Genomic DNA, 26,988 nt, shown 5'->3' on the forward strand with positions numbered 1-26,988 from the left:
GATATGAAATAAATAATTTGACCGACTTTGCCCTTATCTCGGGTGAATCTTTAGAGTATTCAGAATCTTCATCATATGAAGAGGCTATGAATAGCTCTAACTCTGAAAAATGGAAAGATGCAATGAAAGAAGAAATGAAATCTTTACTTGAAAACAATACATGAAATTAGTAAAAAAATCGAAAAATCAAAGAGTTGTTCAATGCAAATGGATTTTCAAACTAAAGGACGGGGTTGTGTCATCTGACCCTTTGAGATATAAAGTCAGGCTAGTAGCCAAAGGATTTACTCAAAAAGAGGGTGTTGACTACAATGAGATCTTCTCATCGGTTGTCAAATATAAGACCATAAGGTTGATGCTTGCACTAGTTGTTCAGTTCAATGGGGAACTATAACAATTAGATGTCAAGACGGCATTTTTACATGGTGAATTAGATGTGGAGATCTATATGAATCAACCTTAAGGGTTTGAGGTGAAGGAGAAGGGAGATTATATGTGCAAGTTGCAAAAGTTATTGTATGGGCTCAAACAAAGTCCAAGGCAATGGTACATTAGGTTTGACACATATGTGTTGAAGATTGGTTTCAAAAGGAGTGAATATGATCACTGTCTATTCTATAATAACACTAGGGCTGGTAGTGAAGTTTATTTACTTCTATATGTTGATGACATGCTATGGGCTAGCTCTAGTAAATCTGAAATTTTGAAACTTAAAGGGCTTCTAAAATCAGAATTTGATATGAAGGACTTGGGAAATGCCAAGAAAATTTTGGGAATGGTTATCAACAGAAATGGGCAAGATAACATTTTAACTAAAACACAAAGTGCTTATTTGAACAAAGTTGTAACCAAGTTTGGCATGAAAGAAGCCAATAAAGTTAATGTACCTCTTGCAGCCAATATGAATTTATCATCATCTCATTCTCCTAAAACTGAAAGTGAAATGGAAGAAATGAAAAATATCCCATATGCTAATGCCATAGGATCAGTCATGTTTTCTATAATTACTACTAGGCCGAATTTGGCTTATGCTACAAGTTTCTTAAGTATATTCATGTCTAATCCGGGGAAACCTCATTGGGCGGGGTTAAAGTGGCTTTTAAGATACATTGCCGGGACATTAGATGTGGGATTGGTGTTTGAAAGAAGATCCGAACAATTCACTTTTAAGGGGTATGTAGACTCCGACTTTGCTAGTGATAAAGATCAAAGTAAGTCTACTACCGCCTATTTCTTTACACTGGGTGATAATTGCATCACATGGAAGTCACAACTTCAATCGGAATATGTGGCAATAACCGAATCTGTAAAAAAATGTATCTGGTTGAAAGGAATTTTGGGGGAGTTGAATTTTTTGCAAGTGTCACCTGCTATTTTCACCGATAGTCAAAGTTCTTTACTTTTATGCAAAAATCTAGTTTATCATGAAAGATCTAAACACATTGAGGTAAAGTATCATTTCATACGTGAAAAAATTGCTTATGGTGATGTTATACTTGAAAATATTCATACCGATGATAACCCATCTGATATGGGAACCAAAATTCTAAATGTAGGTAAGTTTAAGTCATGTTTATCTTTACTACATATTGATACAAGCTAATATCTTTTGCAGGTACTAAGGGCGATGATGTAGGGCAAAAATCATTACCGTCACATGCATTGTAGCAACTAGAGAGAGCTAGGGGTTTGTGAAAACAAGGTGAAGATTGTGAAATGTTTTCAAAACCAAAACACGTTTTTTAAAGGTGCCAAAATGTTTTTACAACTTGTTGGCCACATGACAATTTCCTATTGGCAAATTAGTTTTCACATGGATTTGTTTTTCTTTGGAAAAAGCATGGACCATTGATTTTAATCAATGTTTGAAATTAGATCCCCTTTTAATTAAAACATGGTGGACGGTTTTTTTTCAAAAAGGGAGATTTTTTTCATTTTCTCTTCCTCTTGTCTCTCTCTCTCGAAGGGTCTCTCTTGGTGATTTCACAAGGAGTTTTTCTCTTGTATTAAATCTGAAATTGTGACCGGTGTTGATGGGGTATCAACTGTAGTATTTTGGCTGTTTTGTGGTCTATGGTCCGGTGGTATTTTGGCCCGAAAATTGGTCCGTTTTTCAGCGAGTAATAGCCGATGTTTGGCGTTGTATTTGAGCAATTTTTTGCCTTGTTTCGGTAGATATTAAACTGTGAAGTCAGATACTATTTTTGGTCCAGGTCAGGTTTCGATTTGGTGGAGTATTGTGAGATCCTTTTGTTGGATTGATGATCTGATTGTGTGTGAGTTGAGATCCGAACCTTGTAAACAAACGGTTGCTCTTTCTTGTGAGGTTCTTGCATAGTGACGGGCTTGGAACTTTTGCCTCTGAGCTCCCCAGATTAGGCTTGACCGAACTGGGTGAACAATTTATGTATTCTTTAATTTTCTGCATGATTTTTATTCTTGCTATGCGTGAGAATTGACGACAAAAATCGGATATTGGGTGAAAAATCCCAACAGATGCTTGTCGTACTAAAACCGAGATAAAAAAATAAAATAAAATAAATGAATACTATATATAACAAGCAGAGGTTGGCTGACTGATTATTGTTAAGGAAATGATAACTTAAATGATTAGGACATGTTTTGCATATACTTAGAGGCTACTGGTATTAGAAGAGAGAATGGATCTAATTTGTACCGAAAGTAGCGAGAAAAGTTTAATATAGCCGACTCTGAATTTCAAGAGTAAGGCCTAGTTTTTGTTCTTCTTCTTTGTGTGCATCTCTATGAGGGGTAAAATTCCACGGGTATAACCGCTGGTCATGTTGATGTATGCCTAATGCTTCCCTCTTTCCCGATAACGGTAACATAGATTTAGCTTCTAAACTGAATTTAGTGAACACCTTTTGACGATGTTGAAACCATCATCATGTCTGTGTAACACAAACCAACTAAATTGCTACAGTCTTTTCGCTACTTTGGAGTTTGGCAATTGATTCCCGGAAAAGCTTGATGTCAAATCCTTTTATGTTGCATATATCTGAATATATTTTAGTTTTAAGACAAGGAAACGCTGGAAAATGTTGAGATCTGATTGAAATGGCCCTGTGTTGTTCACATTTGTAAAACAAGGATATACCTCAAATGGAGATTATCCGTTTGTTTTGCATCTTTCCTCCTTGGTTGTTGTAACTTTTTGAGTGTCCGTTTCATTGTTAAACATTCTCTTTTTGCATCAAAATCGTTGATCGTCTTTTAAGAAGTATAAACCATGTTAAACTTGTGGCATTTTACTAACTGTTATTGCAGAAACCAAGTGCTATCATCTTTCTACTACATCAACACCTCCCTTCAGTCAGGAAGAAGGTCTCTTGTCACACGCCATACCTATATTATCCAAACGTCCAAGGTTTCTTCTGTCTCCACGAGCAACTAAGGATGATGTGTGCACTTGCTGGTTTGTATGCTGATGTCCCATTTTTGTGTGATACGGCATATATTCAGATTACGTACCATTGCTGAGGAAGGTTTATACGTTGTAGAGAAGTGAGAGACAGAAAAGGGTGTTTCAGTTGGCCAATAGCAAATCCAAGTTTTCAATCAAAATGTCTACGTAATATTGTAGTCATCGGTCTAATCGAGTTATGGAGACAATTGAAATGGCGTTTCCTCCTAGAAACTTCTGTCGACAATTCAAGCCACTGGGTTTGATGTACATGTCATTACAAGCTACCAAAATGCTCTGAAACCGAAGTACCTGACTTTTAGTTATGGTGACAATTTAGACAATTCAAATATTGTTTCCATGTACTGGGAATCTTCATCTCTACTTCAAGCTTTTGGGTTTAGTTACCGGTTTAGTCATGTTTGCCTTTTTCTTGCAACGATATCAACAGAAAATTGATTTTCGGGTTCTTTGTTTCCTCACTCTATAGGAAGATGAATGTATGCAGTTTGGCTATTCAAATTGAAACACGAGTCTAATGTTAGTCATCATTCAATTCAGGGTTTACATCGAACAGACACTAACTTAAAAATAACTACCTTTTTTAGCTAAGCCAAACATAACGCCATTAACTAGCAAGCAAACTTTTAAACCCAAATGTTTCCTTTCGAATTTAAATATACCATAACAAAATCACCCGGAACAAAAATCAGAAATTACAAAACACCAACATAAAAACAATTCTGATCAACTTCATCAACTTCCTATTGAATCAGGGATAACCTAGAATTTTGGATGACAAAATAAAGGTAGGCTACGTCCTTAAACTACACAAACCTTCGGGAACAATATGTATCTTCATTTGAAGCACTTGGCATCGAGCAGAGCCTCACCCTCAAAAGGCTCTGCATCTTCAATCATCTGGTTGACACGTTCCTTTTGAGCCTCATCATTGAGATCGACCTTGGTCCACTCATAGAGCTCCATGTCATAACACTCGTCAAGAACAAACTGAGGAATTTCTTTACCCCGGAAAAGCCACAATCCCTTCACCTTGAATGGGGGCTCAGAACCAATGATCAACATCTTCCCAAAGGCATATTTGCGGGCCAAATCCATTCGCTGCAAAAAGCCACTCACTTTGTTCAAAGTCACAAAGGAAACTGTGTTCTCATCGTTGTACTTGTAATTGCAGAACCAAAGAGAGTATCCCTCGGCATCAAACATGTCCCAGAATCCTGTGAATTAAGAAAACCATAAGCCTGGCCAGGAAGAGTAAAACTAACCACTTGTGCTTCACCCAATTATTTGAATTAGTGAATTCACAATCTCTGATATGATTAAGAAAAATATGAAAGAAGACAGTTATAAGCAAAATTAGAATAAAAAATAACACGTCTCAGCACATTGAACACTACTCAAAGATTTCACAGGAAGAAAAACAAGATGACATAAAGAGATACCAAGCCAGTGATATTTGAATGAATAGAGCTGTTCGCAAGTTAAGAGTCAGAACATTGCTTTTATTCAAAGAAGTAATATCACTACAGTCATACAAATCCAGCCAAATGGCAAGTAGCAATGACTAATACTGTATTGGTTGTGATAGAAAAATCAGAAGTGACTAATCAGCCAGAAAGTTTAATGGAAAAGCATAAGAATTTATTTGTTACAGTCTCAGACAAGGAATCTAAAGATATTTGACTGATTTAAGTAGTCGGTAGAGTTTCCACTTGAATAAATCACCAACTAATAACAGGTCATTTCTTAGTACTAGAACATAGAGTTTGACTCATTAATGATACTTTTCAGATAATAGATTTCATGTTGGCCGCGAGAGAGAGAGAGACAGATGCAATAAGAGGTCAAAAATACGCATTTCTCAAAACCATGTAAACACTCAATATAATTATAGTGCTCCAGAAGTGAAATTCTTTATAATAAATTAATAATCACCTTTAATGGCAACCTCACGGAAGTTGCTTTTGGTGTTAGAGTACAGCCTCTTCCATTCATCCAGAATCATCTTACTTGGAGGTAAAAGATCCAATGGATTCTTAGGCTTTGGCTTGGGTGCTTCTTCTTCCTCTGCTGCTACGTCTTTCGGCTTCACTACTTCTTTCTTCGCCTCTTTCTTTGGCTCATCCTTTGGTTCGGGTTTTGCAGATTCTTTAGTCTGTGCAGGCTTCTTGGATGCAACGGGAGGGACAGATTCTGTTTGTTTCAGATCACCCAATATTTTATGAAATTTTGGCTGATTAACCATGGTCCAGAAGTATCTCTCCACATGAGGGAACTCTGATGTAAAGCTCTTAGTCATGATACGCGTAAATCCAGCACTCAGGTTGCATGTCATAATAATGTCAGCCAGTGTGATGCCATGACCAACCAAGTAGGTGTTAGAAGCCAGATGGGTGTTCAATGCTCCCAGCGACCTTTTCAATGCAGCAATTGCAGGCTCCTCAGCCTTACAACACGAAGATAATGCGAGTGAGTTAATAGTCATGGAAATTTTCGTTTGTCCATGAAGTACTAAACATGTATGTAAGTGCGAATGAACATCAAGTTTCAACATACCGGAGGAAGGTATATAGCTATACCAATTCGCGGATATAACCAACGACCAATATTAACATCGATCTCAGTAGTGGCAAAGTCAATCCATTGCTCAATGCGGCCCTACCAAAATAAACGGAAAAAAAAAAAAATAGCATAAGAGAATATGAGAAAAGTATAGATTCTTTACAAAGAGTTCATTACGCAAGTAAAAAAATAAAACTAGATTAACTAAAATCTCAATGCTTACATAGTCAATCAAGGAAGTGCCATACAGGGGGTTATCTGCCTTCAGCCGTGTAACTGCACAAAGTGATAGAAAAAAATGTCAAAATAAACACTAAAAATAAATCAGGTGGTTAAAAAGGAACAGAGAAATGATTTCACCGTATCGAGCAATAGCATTGCTTTCAAATATTGGACCATCGGGAGTTTCAAGTACAGGAATCTACAGGAGAGAAACTCAGATCAGGAAAAAATGGAACACCATAACTAGCATCACATGTTTTCCCCCGTGTTATCTTGCATACCTTTCCAATAGGATTCATTTTGAGGAACTCAGGAGTCTTGTTTGATACACCCATCTCAAAATTCTTAACAAGTTCAATTTTTACATCACTGAATTCTGCAGCAATGAGTGCCTTGAAGCCATTCTTGTTTGTACTACTCGCATGTAGAACCTGACACCAAACAAGGTCAAGAGATTACATCAAATCATAAAACATACATGCACAGACACACATGTATGCACTAAAATCTACTAATGTCAAAGTAATATGCTACCACAAATAAATGCAAACTCCAATAATTTGAGTAAAAGGGCCAAATAAGTAACATATTGGATATTTATAAGCTGAAGCTTGTGAATGATAACTTCAAGCCTACAGAAGGCAGCCGTGTTAAATTTAAGAATTTAACTTTTTTATTGAAATAATATTTCAAAATGCACAGGATGCATATCAATGTAAAAGCCACTCACTGGCCTTGGATGCTGGATCACGCCAAACGCACAAAAACCACCATAAAGTAAAAATGCCTTTGCTAAATTAAGAAGAATAATGAAGATTACAATTTACAAGATCATAAATTTCAACTGAAGGATCCATCGTAAGCTCACATACTTATTTCCATCTTTTCTTATATATCGCCAATAGATCTTCTCAACACATCTACAAACTATTTAAAATTTACAAGATAACTATGATTAACAATGTTGAATTCCATAAAAACCAATCAAATATTACCGGAATTTCTGATTCAACTCAATTGAAAAAAACATATATCGATTAACGTCTCACATATATAAATTATTCTTCTCAAACTTAGAAAAATACACGATTTTACAAAAAAAAAAAAAAAAAAAGGCACACGCAGATCTGTTAAATTACACAATAATCTGTCAAAAAAAAAAATTTAAAAAAAAAAAAAAAAAAAAGGCACACGCAGATCTGTTAAATTACACAATAATCTGTCAAAAAAAAAAATTTAAAAAAAAAAAAAAAAAAAAGGCACACGCAGATCTGTTAAATTACACAATAATCTGTCAAAAAAAAAAATTTAAAAAAAAAAAAAAAAAAAAGGCACACGCAGATCTGTTAAATTACACAATAATCTGTCAAAAAAAAAAATTTAAAAAAAAAAAAAAAAAAAAGGCACACGCAGATCTGTTAAATTACACAATAATCTGTCAAAAAAAAAAATTTAAAAAAATAGAAAAGTAATCGAGAAACTAGAAATACTCACCAGAGCCATGGCTTCACAGTAGCAAATTGTTCACCCTTTATAACGAAATCAATCTGAAAATCATCAATTAACCCAAAAACTTTCTCCAAAAAATTAATGACGTTAACAAACATACAAACCCAATAAGCAATTATAATCGTAAATACAGAGAAATAAGAAATAGATCAGAAAAGAATAGCTAGAAAAAATAGAAGACAAATGGATCACCTGGACAGAGTGAAAGAAGCCGCTTGCAGAGAGTGAAGATTATGCGATAGAAGAAGATTTAGGGTTTGTTGTGAAAATGTGGTGGATATATATATAGTAGTGTGTGTGTCGTCCAGAGAAATTAGCAGTGGAGGTCCCTAACATTCAAATAGGAGCATTTATTTCCTTATTTTTTCATTTTCGTAGCACTTTCATCCATAGGTATCAGACAATCACCGATCCCAAAGCACTCTGTCGAGACACTGGACGGGTATTTGGTTAAACCAAGCGGTCATTGTTAGATACACTCAAATAAAAATAATTTTTCTAAATAGGAAAATCATACATTTTGTTGAATATTATTATTATTATTGAATTTTCCCAAAAAACCTCAGCCCCACCCTTCAATAGGGGGGCGCCACATGGCCCCCCGTTTTTGGGCCTGTTCAAGGAGCATCTCTCTTGAATTTTACGTCGAGATAATTTGTATTACCATAAAATAATATGATACTTTTAATCAGATGGAAATGTTTGTATAGAAATTTTTTAAAGATGTACTAATTGAATTTTTAAACCATGTAGTTGATTTTTTTAATAATTAAGTTCTTTATGTTTAACCATAAAATTTGATTAGTAAATTGAATAAAACTCCGAGTCAGTGAGGGAAGAATTTAACTATGAAAAATTTACAAATTATATAAAAATTCATTCAATTAGCAATTATTTAAATCTAAAAACACTGATAAGCATCTAAAAATTTGCTTATTAGTTGACAATCGGATACTTCGACATGTGCAATAGAAAGCACCTATTCATAGTTCGGTCTCTATTCGCTTTCTGACTTGACATGTGAAAGAGTTTGGCCTATAATGTCGAACTTCCCACCTTTGTCCAAAAGTAGGATTGAGTGCAATTTTTTATTTGAATCGGTTTCGACTCAAATCCAAGACCAAAATCAAATTAGTTGGTTTGGACGAATTTCAACTCAAATCAACCCACTCTAATTCTTAATCCGAATCCAAAATACATGGTTCGGTTCGGTTCGGTTAGTCGGTTTGGACTTTTAATCCAAATTGAAATTTTTTTTAAAAAAATGTCAAAGTTTTGGGTCCACTTAAATTACCAGAGCTAAAATAACCAAGTAATTTTATATTTCAAAAACTATTGACTAACAAATAAAAAAATCGGGTTAATAGAGATAGTTCAACATAAAATTTTAAAATTTTATTGCTTTTTATGTATTTTGTAGTCTACGGCTTGAGTATGGAAAAAATGTCAAGTATAACATAATGACTTTATGAAAGGAAATTTTCAATGCTACTACTTACCAGCAGCGTCATAAATTAGAGAAAATCAAGATATAGTTATGAGATTATTGCTTATCTTTTGATTTTTATTTTTCTTAAAAAAAAATTTAAAAAAAAAAAGTAAAAATGTAATTGGATTGGGTTAGTTCGGTTAACCAATGGTTTGAAACTTCAAACCATGATTGAACAAACCCACCATTGTTATGTTTAAAAGAAAATCAAACCAAACTAATTATCCGTGTCGCACCGACTGAACCAATCCGAATCGATTAGATTTGATTAGTTTGATTTATTTTTTCTATTTTTTTGCCCAGGCTAGCCCAAAGCCGTAGAAGGGTCTAAAACCTAGGAATAATGTTATAGATTTTGTTGGTCACTCAGGTTGAAGTGGATCACACCGCCACTATAACGGTGGTGATCTTAGATGCGAGTTTGGGACCAGTTTCAAATATGTTTGACTTTCTAAAATAAAAACTCCGATTTAAACAATGGTTTGATGTTGCTATTGTTGATCATTTCCTGTCTTTTTTTTGTAAATGAGGCTCAAGATGTCGGTCATGGCCGATATTCTTAAAGGCAGAGATCCCACATACCGTGATTTTGAGGGCCACCATTATAGAAATTGATGTAGCTTATATGATTTTTAATCACGTTTTCCACATTGAGCTCCATTTGAAAGATTTATATTGTCATGTTGAACTATTGCGGTGCTTTTTGACTAAGACTATGACTTCTCACAGGGTAGAACGGTGGACTGTCCGAAGAGCATCTTGAAAGTCTTTTCCCGCATTATGACTCCGACAATTCCTTGAAAGAAGGAAAATTCCCTCTTTATGGCTGCGTAAGTGGATAAAGACAACTAAAATTGAGTGGCAAATGGAGCTATTTCACTATAAATATGAAAGCCCGAGAATGACTAACCAAGAGGGAGGGTGAATTGGTTATTTAAAACTTTTTCAATAATAAGTGCTAATAAAAACAATTTGCAAATATAATAAAGAGTAAGCAAGATAACTTGGAAAAATAACAAGAGAAAGTGATAGAGAATGCAAACGATGTGTTATGGAGGTTCGATCCAATCACGATCTACGTCCCCCGTTATCAAGCTCTCCGTCATGAGCAAGGCCTTTTTCACTAAATGTGATTGACTTATGGTGCAATCTAACCACTACAAAGCTTTCGGTAACTTACAAACAAGGAGCACTGATCTTTTTACAACGTTGAGCTTTCCGGGACCTCAACACGACCTACAATTCAATCAAAAGTAAATTTTACAAGAAATGAATCTTCTTCCACAATGAAGATATATTCAAAGTTGAGTACAATAGAAAGAAGTAGGGTAACACTTTAATGAATGGTAATAAGTGAAGCTCAAGTGTTAGGTTTGAAGAAAACTTTGATAAATGAAATGCTTTTCAAAAGTAAACTCAATCAGAAGTTTTTCAAAAGTCAATGAATATCAAATAAATAAAGAGTAGAGAGTTGAAACTTGAATGTATGTCAGTTTAATACTTTTGGAAGTGATAATAATGAATGCAAGAGGTTGGGGGTATTTATAGAGTCCAAAATGTTTAAAAAAATCTGAATTTGCGGATGACTCGTCCAATCAACCGCCTCTTGTACGGAAGACCAATATAGTCGTTTGTATAGTAAAAATTAGAACTCAGAACGGTCAAATTCTGGACCGTTGGAGGATCCGGTCAACCACCTCTCATGGCCAGTCGACCGCCTCTCTAGGCGGTTGACAGTCCCGGCAGTGCGGTCTTTTCACGTTTTGGCCTCGTTTGTTCCGATTTGAAAGTTTTAAAGTGTATGGACTTTTGGAGAATATTTTTAACTAAATTTTCATAATAAAAATGTTTTAAAAATTCATATATCATTTTTAAGTCATTCAAAAAGGTTGCATTCGAATTATCTTAGTGCACAAAAATTGTTTTTAATGCATAGCAAGATTTTGAGCTTAACTATTCTTTGCCAAATATTAAAGCATTAGTACCTTTACATTTTGCCAAAGAAATCAAGTCTTTGCTCCGAAGTATGCCTCTTCTTGATCTTTCATTGATGTCGTCTCTCACGCTCTTGATCTTGATCTTTTTTTTTGCATTTATCTCTTAAGCTTTTTGTCTCGAATAATTTGACTTGAATACATGACTTTCACTTTGATCTTCATTTGAAGTCCGATAATACATGATTGATTTGAACATTGAACCATCATCACTAAAAAGAATTTGTTAGAAATAAAAATAATCTTGTTTGTTATAGTCAAAACAATTAGGATTAAGTCAACAATATGTCAACAATTTTTTCCTTTTTGATTATGACAAACAAAATGATTTGCAAGATAAATTTAACAATTTATATCAAAAGAATATACATTAAAAGATTTATCATGTGATCTATTCCCCCTATCCTTTACAAATCATGACCATATATTCAAGGCGTATATTTTATGTTCAATTTAAAATCATGCATAATCATCTCACCATATTTCCCCTTTTGGCATAAGCAAAAAGATATAGCATTTAAGAGCAATATAAAATCATGCACCATTCCCACCTTAATTTAACACACAAAGCATAAAAATAGTTTAGACGTCATATATAAGCAAATTTAAAGACAATAGTAGTTAATTGTTTAGACCCACATAAAGAGTACAATACAAATGCATAAAATTATATCTAAGACTCCGAAGGAGGTGGTGGCGGGAAAATTGCATCAAACCGAGCATAAAATGCATTTTGTTGAGCTTGCATGGCTTCCTGCTGAGCAATGTAATAAGTATAGAAAGCATCTTGCTGAGCCTGTACCATCGTTTGTTGAGCTTGTATTGTGTCTTGTTGAGCTTGCAATTGGTGAAGCATTCCGTCAATCCCGTCGATAGATGAGGTAAGAAAGTCAAGCCGACCATTTAAAAGATCGTAGTGATCCTCGGTAAACGTAAAACGACTCAAAGGTGGAGGAGCACTTGATCCCGGCATGTCATGTGGAGGACTGGGAACGAGTGGGTCTCGTCGGCCTGATCATCTTCCTCCTCGTCATCTCCTTCGAAGGGTAAGGTTGAAGGGCTCGAATCCAGATCAGACCCCTTAGTACGAGCCACCCGTTGCCCAGGCTCCTTGACAATTTTCATTCGTTTAAGAGTATGAATGTTGATAGTGTCAGTGGGACGGAGTAAAACGGAGATTTCACCATTTAGAGGAATTTCAAAATGTTGAAAGATCTTAGTGAGTAGCATGCCAAATGGTAAGACCTTTATGCGAGTGGCGGAATGGACTATTTTCATGTGACCAATAACAATAGTTTGAGAGTCTATTTTTAGTACGATTAAGAATGAGTGAAGAAGAAATAAATCGAAGTGAGTTACTTCATCGAGATGACCTTTCCTCGGTAGAATAATATGGGCGATGATGTTGTGTAAAACCTTACAAGGTAAAGTTAATTTATTTGAACTAAGTTTTATCGGGTGTTCAAAATTCTTTCCGGTCACTCTACGGCATGCAACAATAGGATTATAACCTTCAAAGGTTGGATGAGCCATATGACAAAACACTTGATTTAAACAATCTTCTAACTTAAGAAGACAACGTAGAAGGCATGGGTAATTGTAATTCTTTTACATTTGAGAAAACAAGAAATACTGCCCAGACGAGGAATATAAACCATGTTTTTGTAAAATTCTTGCATAATCTTAGGATAAGAATTTTCTTCCATGGATGCAATGGAAATACAATCCATGCTTTCAAAGAACCCTGCTATATGAAATGTAGGTGCTTGAAGTGTAAAATCGCCAAAATCTACAGTCTTACCTATAAGAATGGGAGATTTATCAAAGTGATTTTCTGGCACTTCGGGTTCGTCCTCTGATGAAGGAGTTGGTAGCCTCTCCCTCCTTGGCTTCTTTCCGGACATTTTCACTCTAGGCATGATGATTTAAATGTGGAAAAACTTTAAAACTTGGTTGACCGTTGAAAATAGAGAATGAAGAGTTGGAGTTGGAAAAAAATGGGATTTTAAGAGTTTGAAGAAGAAAAAGTGATGGGTTTTTCAAATCTTGTGGAAATTCCAAGAAAAAAGTTGTAGATTTAGGTGGATTTGATGTAGATCTGAGAGGAAGAAGAGGAGAAGTGAGGAAAAATGGAGGAGAAATGAAGATGAAAGGGTTTTAAAACTCGAAAATCGCGTTGGTCCGGTCGACCGGACGTCAAATTTTTTTTTTTTATTTTTATTTGGGTTCCAAAACTCTGGTTTTCCGATAGACCTTTTTTGGTCGACCGGAAGTCATCCGGCCAATTTTTTTATTTTTATTTTTTTTTTACCATGGAATTACAAATCATGAAAAAACGCTAGTGATAAAAATTTAAACTTATATCACTTCACTTTCGTTAATAATTCCTAAATCTCTTCTAATATGAGAGAATCGATCATGTGCTAGAGGCTTGGTAAAAATATCGGCTAATTGGTCCTCGATTTTGATAAATTCTAATTCAATATCTCCCTTTTGTACATGATCTCGAAGAAAGTGGTGACAAATTTCAATATGTTTAATTCGTGAATGCAAAGACAAGATTTTTAGATAAGTTAATAGCACTAGTGTTATCACATAAGATATGCACATATCATAATATAGGTGATAGTCACAAATGGTTTGTTTCATCCAAAGTGTTTGTGCACAACAACTTGCGGCCGAGATGTATTCCGCCTCGGCGGTGGATAATGCAACGGAATTTTGTTTCTTGCTTGACCAAGACACAAGTGCAAAGCCTAAAAAGTGGCAATTTCTGTTAGTGCTTTTGCGATCAACATTACATTCGGCTCAATCGGCGTCCGAATAACTAATTAAATCAATGTGAGTACCCTTTGGATGCATATCGAAAAATTCTTTTTACGGCACGTAGATGTGATTCCTTAGGATTAGATTGAAATCTAGCACATACGCATAAACTAAACATAATATTGGGTCTACTAACAGTTAAATAAAGAAGGGATCCGATCATACCTCGATATTTTGTGATATCAACTGTAATGCCATGCTTATCTTTGTCAAGCTTTAAAGTCGTGCTCATCGTGTGTTCATGGGCTTAATGTCATGCATATCAAATTTTTTGAGCATTTCTAAGATGTATTTATTTTGGTTTATGAAAATTCCATCTCTTGTTTGTTTAATTTGAAGGCCAAGGAAAAATTTTAGTTCTCCCATCATGCTCATTTCAAATTCTTTACTCATTCAATTTGAAAATTATTCACAAAGACTAATATTTGTAGCGTCAAAAATGATGTCGTCAACATAAATTTGAACGATAAGCATATCCTCCTTATGAGTTTTTATGAAAAGTGTAGTATCCGCTTTTCCAATAGAAAAACCATTTGAAAGTATAAATTTGCTTAAACGTTTATACCAAGCTCTTGGAGCTTGTTTCAAGCCGTAGAGAGCTTTTCTAAGTTTAAAAACATGATTTAGATACTTATGATTTTTAAACCGGGAGGTTGCTCAACAAAAATTTCTTCTTAAATGAATTCATTCAAGAATGCACTTTTCATATCCATTTGATAAAGTGTAAAAACCTTTAAAGTAAGCAAATGCAATAAGCATACAAATGAATTCTAGTCTTGTTATGGGCGCAAATGTTTCTTCAAAATCAATACATTCTTCTGAATTGTAACATTGGGCCACTAATCTAGCCTTGTTATGCACAATTATTCCATTTTCATCTCTTTTGTTTCTAAAGACCCATTTGGTACCAATAACGGTTTGATGATTTGGTTTAGCGACTAAGTCCCGAACATGATTTCTTTCAAATTGATTTAATTCTTTTTGCATCGCTACAATCCAAAACTCATCAAACTCTGCTTCTTTAAAATTTTTAGGTTTGATTTGAGAAATAAATGCACAACTACCAAAATGATTTTTATAAGAAGTCTAGTAATAATACCTTCCGATGGATCACCAATAATAAGCTCCTTAGGATGGGATGGAACAAATCTCCATTCCTTTGGTAACGAGGGATTATTTTGTTTTCGGTTTGTCTTTCCTCATGTTCTTGAGCATTTGATTTTTCCTTTTCTTCATTTGGTGCCTCCTTATTTTGGTCTTGAATTTTCATTTGTTCAAAAGGAGCTTCCAATCCTATATCATCATCACTACCTTTCTCTCGATCAAAAGAGTTAGTCTCGTCAAAAGTAACATGCATAGATTCTTCAACGACTAGAGTTCGTTTGTTTAACACTCTATAAGCTTTGCTAGTTGATGAATATCCTAGGAAAATTCCAACATCGGATTTGGAGTCGAATTTTCCCAAATAGTCTTTTGTATTTAAAATAAAATATTTACATCCAAAAACTTTGAAATAATTAATATTTGGAATTCTATTTTTCCAAAGTTCGTAAGGTGTTTTAGTTTTCTTTGTGCTCCCCAAAATTATATTGGTGACGTAGCAAGCGGTAATAACGGCCTCGGCCCAAAAGTACTTAGGCAAATTATTTTCATTTAACATGGTCCGAGCCATTTCTTGCAATGTGCGATTCTTCCGTTCTACTACACCATTTTGTTAAGATGTTCTAGGAACCGAAAAGTTATGTTCATATCCATGTTCTTTACAAAAATCATCACAACCAACATTATCAAATTCTCCATCATAGTCACTTCTAATTGTTGTAATAGAATAGCCTTGTTCATTTTCAACTTTTTTACAAAAATATTTAATAACTTTCAAGGCTTCTTCTTTTAAGCTTAAAAATATGACCCAAGTGAATCTTGAAAAATCGTCGACTATAACAAAGGTGTAATATTTACCCCCTAAGCTAGCCATCCTAGAAGGTTCAAAAAGATCCATATTGAGGAATTGTAAAGGTTTTGTAGTTGAAGAATAAAGTTTAGGTTTGAAAGAATTTTTTACTTGTTTTCCGAATTGACAAGCATCAAAAATTTTATATTTTTCAAATTTTAAATTTGGCAAACCTTTTACAAAACAATTTTTAGAAATTCTTGAAAGAATATCCATGCTTGCATGCCCAAGTCTTCTATGTCATAGCCATGATTCTTCTCTCAAACTAAGTAAACAATTTTCATTATTTTCAAATTCAATGTTTATAATATAAACATATTTACTTTGGTTTCCAATGAAAATCACATCTTTAGATGTAGCGTCCTTAATAAGGCATTTTGAAGAATCGAATTTTATGCTATAACCTTTATCACATAATTGACTAATACTTAGTAAATTATGTTTGAGGTTATCAACAAGTAGAATATTTTCAATTGAGCGGGGTGAGTGATTACCAATGTTTCCAATACCAATAATTTTACCTTTGGCGTTATACCCGAAGGTTACATGTCCTCCATTCTTTTCTTTGAAATTTGATAGCAAGGATCGATCTCCGGTCATATGCTTTGAACAACCGCTATCTAAAGACCATTTGCTTTCAGTTTTCTTCGGTTCCTCGTCTTCGATTGTCATGAAGCACATATTTGTCACTTCGTTTTTACTATCATTTTCACTTTGTTCTTCATCGTCGCTATCATCCCATGTCGCTTGGAGTGCCTTTTTCTTGAATTTTTTCTTTTTATTTGGGCATTCGGTTCTCTTGTGGCCTGACTTATCACAATCATAGCAAATAATATTTTTGCTTCTTTCTTCCTCTTTTTCTTCTTTCTTTTGAAATTTTCGATTATTGCAAAAGCCTCTCCATTTTTTCTTGACAAGAAGAACCAAGTCATCGAGCTCTTCATCGCTCATGTCTTCTTTTGATGTTCCTTCTTCAATTGCCAATTTTAGTGTAATTGTCGTTTGAGATGCTCCTTTGATTCCTCCTTACTTTTTCTTGTTTTCTCCTTAAATTCGGCATTATTTAGCTCATAGGTCATTAATGTGCCATAGAGCTCCTGCAAAGGATATGCATTTATATCCTTGGTATTTTCGATCAACATTCTTATCGGGCTCCACTCCTCCGACAAGGACCTAAGCATTTTACTTACAAGTTCACCGTTAGTAACTTTACGATCATAATCTTTAAGAACATTTACAATATCGGTAAAATGTGTAATCATATTGTTTCAGAAAGAAGTTTTCAAATTCTTTAACCAACAAATTTATTTTTGTTTCTTTAACCTTGCTTGTGCCAATATGAGTGACTTCAAGAGCATGCCAAATATCATATGCCGATTCACATGTGTTTATTGTATTAAATTCATTTCTATCAAGTGCACAATAAAGCAAATTTTTAGCCTTGACATTTAAGGACAATTTTCTCTCATCTTTTTCATCATATTCTTCCCTAGTTTTAGAAATAGTTTGATCTAGTCTACCATCTATTTTAATAGTTTTAGTAGGAACATATGAACCAAATTCGATAACTTCCCAAATATTATAATCAATTGATTGCACATATATCATCATTCTAGCTTTCCAATAATTGTAGTGTGTGCCATCAAAATAGGGGGGTCGATTAGTGGAGTGTCCCTCTAGAGTTTGAACCACTTGGTTAGCCATTACTCAAGGTTGTAAAATCTTTTAAAAGTGAGTACCTCGTTCTGATACCAATTGAAAGCCCAAGAATGACTGACAAATAGGTGTAAATTGGTTATTTAAAACTTTTTCAATAATAAGTGCTAATAAAAACAATTTGCAAATATAATAAAGAGCAAGCAAGATAACTTGGAAAAATAACAAGAGAAAGGGATAGAGAATGCAAACGATGTGTTATGGAGGTTCGATCCAATCACGATCTACGTCCCCCGTTACCAAGCTCTCCATCACGAGCAAGACATTTTTCACCAAATGTGATTGACTTATGGTACAATCCAACATTCTACGAAGTTTTCAGTGACTTACAAATAAAATCACCGATCATTTTACAACGTTGAGCTTTTCTGGACCTCAACACGACCCACAATTCTATCAAAAGTAAATTTTACAAGAAAGGAATCTTCTTCTACAATAAAGATATATTCAAAGTTGAGTACAATGGAAAGAAGTAGGGTAACACTTTAATGAATGGTAATAAGTGAAGCTCAAGTGTTAGGTTTGAAGAAAACTTTGATAAATGAAATGATTTTCAAAAGTAAACTCAATCAAAAGTTTTCCAAAAGTCAATGAATTGATAGAGATAAATAAAGAGTAGAGAGTTAAAGCTTGAATGTATCTCAATTTAATGCTCTTGGAAGTGATAATAATGAATGCAACAGGTTGGGGGTATTTATAGAGTCCAAAACGTTTAAAAAAACTGAATTTACGGATGACTCGTCAGATCGACCGCCTCTTGGACGGAAGACCAATATAGTCGTTTGTACAGTAAAAATCAGAAGTCATAATGGTCAAATTCTGGACCATTGGAGGAGTCCGGTCGACTGCCTCTCATGGTCTCTGGGCGGTTGACCGCCCCGGCAGTGCGATCTTTTTACGTTTTTGCCTTGTTTGTTCCGATTTGAAAGTTTTGAAGTGTATGGACTTTTGCAGAATATTTTTAACTAAATTTTTATAATAAAAATGTCTTTAGAATCCATATATCATTTTTAAAAGTTATTTTCATGTTTGATAAAAAGGGTTGCATTCGAATTATCTTAGTGCACAAAAATTATTTTTAATGCATAGCAAGATTTTGGGCTTAACTATTCTTTGCCAAATATCAAAGCATTAGTACCTTTACATTTTGCCTAAGAAATCAAGTTTTTACTCCGAAGTATGCCTCGTCTTGATCTTTCATTGATGTCGTCTCTCACGCTCTTGATCTTGATCTTTTTTTTGGCGTTTATCTCTTAAACTTTTTGTCTCAAATAATTTGATTTGAATACATGACTTTCACTTTGATCTTCATTTGAAGTCCGATAATACATGATTGATTTGAACATTGAACCATCATCACTAAAAAGAATTTGTTAGAAATAAAAATAATCTTGTTTATTATGGTCAAAACATTTAGGATTAGGTCGACCATTTGCCAACAAAATATCTTTCCTTATTTGATCAAATCATCATAATATCGACTAATTAGTGAGTTTTAGGGCCTGCTTGAGAGTTCTTTTTTCACAAGCTCTGATCGATTTTGGATGACATTGTTTATGTGGGTGGAAAAAATCGGTACTTGTACTTTTTTGGCGCCTGACTTTGTATGATTTTAAAACCATCCAAAAACCAATATATTGTTATTACCCTTTATAAAATTATTATTTATAACCACTATATTTTGTTCAAAACTAACTTGTAGATAAAAATACATTAACTAAAAAAATTATATAAGCAAAAAATTACTTTATAATTAAAAAATTTACTCATGGGTAAAAAAGTTACTTATATGATAAAAATCACTTTTGTGCAAAAGTTTGGTTATGGAGTAAAAATACTACTAATAAAGTAAAAAATCATAAAATTTTAAAAGTTTATTATAAGTAAAAAAAATTAATTACGTGTTAAAATTATTTAAATAACAAAATTAACTTATAATTATAAAATGTACTTAAAAGTAAAAAATACTAGCTTAAATTTTTTAGTAAATATTTTAGCCTTTTAAGTTAAATATTAATTTATATGTAGAAAATATCCTACCTTCTCTTATAAGACTCTCTTTGAGTTTCTATTCATTTTTGTAGCTTTAGATTTCACACCACTGTAGCAAAACTGGTTTGCAACGCCTTTTCCTATTTTCAACTTTTTAGCCCACCTTTCTTTTACTATTTAGCAAGATATTATCTTTTACATTTCGTTTTCTCCAAACCACCTGCACATTTTCGCCGACTCTATCAATCCAATCTTCATCTCTCTCATACTTCTCCAGTTTCATTCTGTGTTGAAAATTAAAAAAAAAAAAAATTAAACTCCCCAACAATTATCCATAAAAAAAGAGTTAACGATAGAATAATTGCAACGACAACGAGGACGAGCGAGGTATGAATTGTTTGACCCAATTCTTTTACGCAAATTCTTAGAAATTATGAAAAGAAAGTTGGGAATTTCTGTTTTGCTGGTTTTCATATGATTAAATTGGTTTGTGATGTGGTTTTTATTTGTTTTAGATCTATAGTGGAAAACGAATGGTTTTATGCTTATTTGATTTAAAGGGCTCTGATTTTAGTTATAAAAAAAAAAGTTTTATTTTTTGTTATTAAATTCAAAAGAAGAGAAATTCATATTTAGTTTTAATGTTGTCGTGCTCAGTTGAATTTTCATTTTAGGGTTTTGATAGATCGATTTTCTTAAAATCTATTTTCATTTTGCTGAATATTTTGAAACATTTTTTCGAAAAATATAACATATAGTTAATTGTTCTAGATCATATAATAGAAAACAAATCGTTTGTATGCATGTATGGATGTTATGTTTTTAACTTTCCTTTTTATTTATTTTTATTATTATTATTTTTTCGTGATATTGATAAATCTATTTTCTTGAAGTTAAGGTTTCAACTTGAGACCTTTTTTGAGTGCTACGATTTTTGTTAGGTAATGTTTTATTTTGGGGGTTTTAGGATTTCATTTGTTTTTGGGGATTTTGGGTAAATCATTTTAAGGATCCTTGATTTATAGACCCAACATTTTTTTACTTTAAGGCTTCTAGAGTTTTTAGTACCGAGGTCAATTCCCAAGCCCTCTCTCTCCTACTCCTCCTCTTCTTACCTTTCTCCTTCATTTCCAATCCAATCACTCTGAGGCACACCCAAGCGTTGCTACTCAACCATAATCTACCATTTTTTCAGATATTCTTACCAAATATGATCGAGGGAAAAAAGATTGACTCTTTTATATAATAATAATAATAATAATAATAATAATAATAATAATAATAATAATACCCTAGAAATTCCCTAAGACTCATTCAATCTGGTTAGCACAATTGTTGTATATTTTGCTATTGTGAGAGTGCAAAAGAACTTAAATAATAGTAGATATCATTGAGCATCAAGTATCTTCTTCATCAACAAAAAATGCAGTAGTCAATTTGAAGGATGACATCTCTCATAGTAGGAAGAAGTTGGCAATGAGAAAGGATACAAGGTAATAATGGATTAAGGAGAAGGAATAGTAGGAAATGCTAGTAACCTAAAATAAGATTTCCACATTGAAAACATTAAATAAACACTAAAAAGAAACATAAAAAATGTAGACTCCATATATATCTAACTCCATTCTCCTTTAATATTGAAGATACTTTTTTCGGCTTCTACATTTGATGGCTTAAACTGGCTTCATAATTGAAACAAGTTATGATTTAATCCATATTTCAATTCAATTTTTTACAAATTATGATTCTTAATTGCTCCATTTAATTCAAAAATGGCAGGGAGTTTATTAGGAAATGAGGTTTTATAAATGCATTTCACTGCTGCATCATATTTGTGAGCTGAACACTATTTTCAATTAAAATAGTTATATGTTCAGTTATTACTCAAAAAAGGCCAAATGAATATTAGAGGAAATTTTTAAAATATATATATATATATATATAAGAAAAATCAACTCATTTTTTTACTTACAAATTACCTTTTATGAATTTTTCTCCAAAAAGTACAATCAAAGTAAGAAAACTTACAATTTCTGTTAACTAAAATTTTAGGCTCATTTCATTTAAGCACAGCAAATCATCTATACAAATGGGTTTTTCTCCTTCTTTCCACGTGTACATATAACGTGAAATGCATGTACATTACTTAAATATTTATAAGTGTATATATACTACACACTTCAACTTGCAATTTTTGTTAATTTTCAGTCGTTTGTTATTGTGGTAGAATTTCTATATTTTTATTTTATGTATGTTAGACGATTGTATATTTTTCTCCTATAGGAAACGAAGAACAAATGTAGAGAGTTTGAGATTATGTGTAAAATTGTGATGTATTGCTGTATAGAATTTATTTCGTCAAAATAAATAAATTATAATTTTTGTGTAATATATATTTGCGATTTCTAATTCAAATGCATGTATCTGATGTGTTTTCCATTATGTCGTATTTATGGTTAGTTCAGTTCTAGGTACGAGCATTTTCTGGTCCCTATGGATTCTTCGAAACCATCTGCAAATCAATTACCTGGTTTTTGTAACATTGAAAGCGTTCACGAAAGCACAAGTAAATCATATAATGCTTTCATTCATCAACAAAAAAGTCAAAGACGGGCGGACATGAGGAATCGAAACTAAACTATGGGCATTGATCGTCGTAGAAGAGTAAGCAATCCTAGAGTATCTGTAAATCATAAACTAGGTGCTACTCAAGTTGATCAACATATAATACGTTTTGAATCTGAGCCTTCTACTTCGAATGAAAAATCGACAAATTTTCATCTTTCTAAACTACAAGGAAGTGATAATTTGTTAAATATACCAACTACTGCATATGTATTACCGACATGCAGTTATTGTAAACATTGTGGTGCAAGTAAATTCTATGGGGAAAGTAAAGGTTTTTGTTGCTCCGATGGAAAAGTTAAACTATTTGTACCAGATTCGCCAACTGAATTATATGATTTATTTACTTCTAAGCTAAAAATGCAGGAGATAAAAAAGATGCAGAGTCATTTGTCTGCTTGGCTAGTCAAGCATGCCTACATGTATAGAATTCAAAAAGTTATCATGTGGATATAATAATCACTTTGCGTTCACTTCATTTTGTGTGAAGTATGATAAAGAACTTTTTCAAACATATAAAGGTATTTACACATTTAGAGTTCAAGGACAAGTATATCATCATGTAAATAAATTTATGCCAAAAAATAACATGCCTTCTTATATGCAGTTATATTCTTATGACACGAAAAATGAGCTTCAAAATCGCATGAAAATTTCAGAAAATTTAGTTGAATCTACTATAATTATTTTAATTGAAATCTTGAAAGTGAATCCATATAGTAAATTTTTTAAGTCTTTAAGTGATATGACAAACATGTACAATCATCGTATACAAATAAGATGTGACCCAGGTATTGATCAGAGAATTTTTTATACTCCTTCAGCGTCTCAAGTAGCCGCTAGATGGGTTGAGGATGATGAAAATACAAATACTCGTGTTCGTGATATTATTATATATGGTCATTCTGGTTATTCCCATAGAGTTCATTATTATTATGGTTGTTATGATTCTTTGTAATATCCTTTAATTTTCCCATTAGGAGAATCGGGTTGGGATGAAGGCATACAAAGATGCAAAAACATAAATGTTCAGCCTCATAATTTGGACGATTGTGTTGCAGTTCCTAACACAATAAATTCTGAAATTGAAATTATTGAAAAAGAGGCTGACAGGTTTGTTCATATAATTTTTCATACAGTTTCTAATTTTTACAATGTCACTGTTGTTACTGAATATGATTTTTTTTCCTATTTTTCTCATGCAGTGCTTAATGGAACAAAGAAATGATCTCAAATTTCTTGTCGCGAATACTATTCATACAAGTTACAAATTAGGCATTCTGGTAAGTTTGTATTACTTCATACTGGTAGACTTTTTCAATATTATGTTGTAGATATGTACGTTAAGATTGAAACTGCCAAGTTAGATTATTTTCGAAAGAATCAGAAACAAATTCGTGCTGAACTCTATCTAGATATTGTGGATAGTGTTCAAAATGAAGAAACAAGATGGTACAAGATTGAAAAGAAATTTGTTTTACGACAATCTTTTACATGTAGTCCTAGAGATATGCTAAGAAGATATTTAGTGCGATGGGTATTGTTCAACATTTTGGAAAATCAGATATAATTTTAATTATAACATGCAATCTAAATTGGTCTGAAATTAAGCAAGAACTAAAGTACAATGATGAAGTTCAAAATCGATTAGATTCAATTGCATGTATATTTAGAACAAAATTAGAGGAGTTAAAAAATTATTTATGTAAAGAAAATATCTTAGGCCCTGTTGTTGCTCATATATGGTTGAATTCCAAAAATGAGGACTCCCTCATGTGCATTTATTGTTAATTTTTAATTGTGCCCATAAAATTGTATGTGCTGAACAAGTTGACAAAATAATATCTTGTGAAATTCCTGATGAAAATAAGTATTCTCATCTTCATTTTGTTATTGTAAAACATAATATGCCTGGTCCATGTGGAAACCTTAATCCAAAGAATGTATGTATGCTAAAAACTACTGGTTGTAAAAATAAATATTCTAGAGATTACTATAACACTACTATATTTGGTGATAACTCATATCCATTGTACAGACGTGATAATAATGATATTTTTATCAAAGTTAGAGGCCACATGTTAGACAATCGATGGGTTGTTCCATATAATCCTTATTTAAGTGTAAAATTTGACTGTCATATTAACGTTGAAGTATGTTCATCTATTAAAACTGTAAAATATTTGTATAAATATGTATATAAAGTACATGATCGCATTAATTTTTTTGTTGGCAAAAATGAAAAAATGGAAGTTGATGAAATTTCTGCTTATCAATCTCTTAGATAGATATCTCCTCCTGAAACTATGTAGAGAATTTTTCTTTCAACTTATCAGAAATTTATCCGACTGTTTATTCTTTACAACTCCACATTGAAGATCATCAACAAGTGAGATACACCGATGAAGTTGATTTTTATAATATTGTCAACAATGAAAATACGAGGAGAACTATGTTAACTAAATTTTTTCGAATACATAAAATAAACGAATTTGCTCGAACATTGTTGTATACAGATCTTCCAGCACATTTTGTCTGGAATGCATATAAGAAAATTTGGACTCCTGGAAAGCAACAACTTGTTATAGGACGAATTGTCACCGCGAATCCAAGTGAATGAGAGAGATATTTTCTTCGAATTCTTCTTAATCACATTAAAGGGCCAACATCATTTGATGATTTAAAAACTTTGAATGTGATAACTTATGCTACATATCGAGAAGTAGCACTTTCACATGGTTTTTTGAAGGGAGATAATTATTGTGAAGAATGTTTATCTGAAGCTATTGTATATGAAGTGTCTGGTTCTTCAAGACGTCTTTTTACTACAATGCTTACGCTTTGTAATCTTGATCATCCAAAGTTATTATGGGATAAACTTAAAGCCTACATGATTGACGATTATGTACATCAAAATATATCTTTGGAAATTACTGAAGTGCGAGCTTTGGAAGATATTGGTTCAATTTTAGAACCTATAGGTGAAGATATCAATGACTATAGAATAGTGTCATTTCCTGTAGATATAGATGAGGCTGAGAGATTGAACCGAATGGTTGCAGAAGAAACGATGAATTTTGATGTTGAAGGAGGCCTTGCTTGTGTGACAATGTTAAATAAAGAACAACAAATTGCATCTGATACGATAATGGAAAAAGTAAAAACTGAATCAAGTGGTGTTTTCTTCATTGATGGTCCGGGGGGACAGGGAAGACTTTTTTTTATACAAAGTACTTCTAGCTGGCGCAAGATCTCAAAATTTAATTGCTTTAGCAACAGCGTCCTCTAAAGTATCTGCATCTCTTTTACTCGGAGGTCGAACAACTCATTCGAGATTTAAAAATCCTTTAGAAACAGCTGGTGAAGTTAGTTGTTCTATTAGTAAACAATCGGCATTGGGAACTTTATTAAAAATGTGTAAGCTAATAATTTGGAATGAAGCACCCATGGTAAACCGTCATGCTATTCAAGCTGTGGAGAAAATGCTTAGAGATGTTACTGATTGTGACTTGCCTTTTGGTGGAAAAGTCATAATCCTTGGAAGAGATTTTCGACAAGTTCTACCAGTAGTACCAAGAGGGAAAAAAGAAGACATAATGAAAGCTAGCTTAGTTTTCTCAGATTTATGGCCTTTATATTTACAACTACCTTTGGTTGAAACTATGAGAGCAAAATTAGATCCTGTGTTTTGCGATTACCTACTTAGAATTGGAGATGGGACAGTAAAAGAACACGGTTGTGATTGCATTAAACTTCTAAACAGTATAATTTTATCATTCGAAGATGAAATTACATCTTTAAAAAATTAGATACATCACGTTTTTCCAAATATAGAAGCATATGCTGATAATTTGCATGACATGATGAACAGAGTTATTCTTACTCCTAAAAATGAATGTGTTGACTCTATTAACAAAATTTTGCTCGATCAAATTCCTGGTGAAATTTTTACATACTATAGCATTGATGAAGCAATTAACAAATCAGAATAGAGCTTTCAAGAAGATTTTTTGAATAGTTTGACACCAAATGGTATTCTACCGCATGAATTGAAACTTAAGGTAAATTGTCCAGTATTATTATTGCGGAATATCAATCATTCTGAAGGTTTATGCAATGGAACACGCCTTACTTGTTGGAAGTTTAATAGAAATGTAATTTTGGCTGAAATCACAACAAGTGAATATCGTGGAAAATATGTGTTCTTTCCAAGGATCCCCTTTGTACCTCTTCAAAATGATCGAAATTCAATTCAATTTAAGAGGACTCAATTCCCAATTAGACCTTGCTTTGCAATGACAATAAATAAAGTACAAGGTCAAACCTTAGATTTTGTTGGTTTATACCTTCCAGAACCAGTTTTTTGCCATGGACAACTATATATAGTAGTATCGAGAGCAAAAGCAAGTAAATCTTTGAAAGTTTTACTCAAACCATCAAATGCAGACAATTTACACAACGCATGCACTAAGAATGTAGTGTATAAAGAATTTTTTTCATTTATACATTCATAAAACTACAATCTTTTCATAGGTATGTGTTTACTTTTGTTTTCAAATTCAATAGAGTTTATTGTTATTCATTAGTTTCATTGTTTTTATATGAGTTGTAAAGATTAAACATCTAGATTTTACATCTTTTGATAATTGGTTTGGAA

At 33.0% G+C, this 26,988-nt stretch overlaps 1 protein-coding gene and 1 long non-coding RNA gene across 4 annotated transcripts; one reads left to right on the forward strand and one right to left on the reverse strand.

Annotated features, from left to right (window-relative positions):
* Positions 1-1,931: 1,931 nt before the first annotated feature.
* LOC111401898 lies at positions 1,932-3,808 on the forward strand. Its single transcript, XR_002704133.1, has 2 exons — positions 1,932-2,394; positions 3,289-3,808. It is a non-coding gene; the product is annotated as an uncharacterized LOC111401898 (long non-coding RNA).
* A 201-nt stretch (positions 3,809-4,009) lies between these two features.
* LOC111401896 (elongation factor 1-gamma 2-like) lies at positions 4,010-8,066 on the reverse strand. 3 transcript variants are annotated; one of them, XM_023029870.1, is made up of 8 exons: positions 7,931-8,066; positions 7,724-7,776; positions 6,511-6,660; positions 6,368-6,428; positions 6,231-6,283; positions 6,002-6,103; positions 5,381-5,891; positions 4,010-4,662 (listed from the first exon to the last, which is right to left on the reverse strand). In XM_023029870.1, the coding sequence occupies exons 2-8, from the start codon at positions 7,730-7,732 to the stop codon at positions 4,283-4,285; spliced, it is 1,266 nt and encodes a 421-aa protein (XP_022885638.1). In that variant the 5' UTR covers positions 7,733-7,776; positions 7,931-8,066; the 3' UTR covers positions 4,010-4,282. The 3 variants fall into 3 exon arrangements, with proteins under 3 accessions (XP_022885638.1, XP_022885639.1, XP_022885640.1); XM_023029871.1 differs by having other exon boundaries at positions 7,724-7,802; positions 7,931-7,997; XM_023029872.1 differs by having other exon boundaries at positions 7,724-7,758; positions 7,931-7,978.
* Positions 8,067-26,988: the final 18,922 nt, after the last annotated feature.

The sequence above is a fragment of the Olea europaea genome, chromosome 10 (assembly GCF_002742605.1).
Source record: "Olea europaea var. sylvestris chromosome 10, O_europaea_v1, whole genome shotgun sequence".
In the NCBI taxonomy this organism is placed as follows: Eukaryota; Viridiplantae; Streptophyta; class Magnoliopsida; order Lamiales; family Oleaceae; genus Olea; species Olea europaea.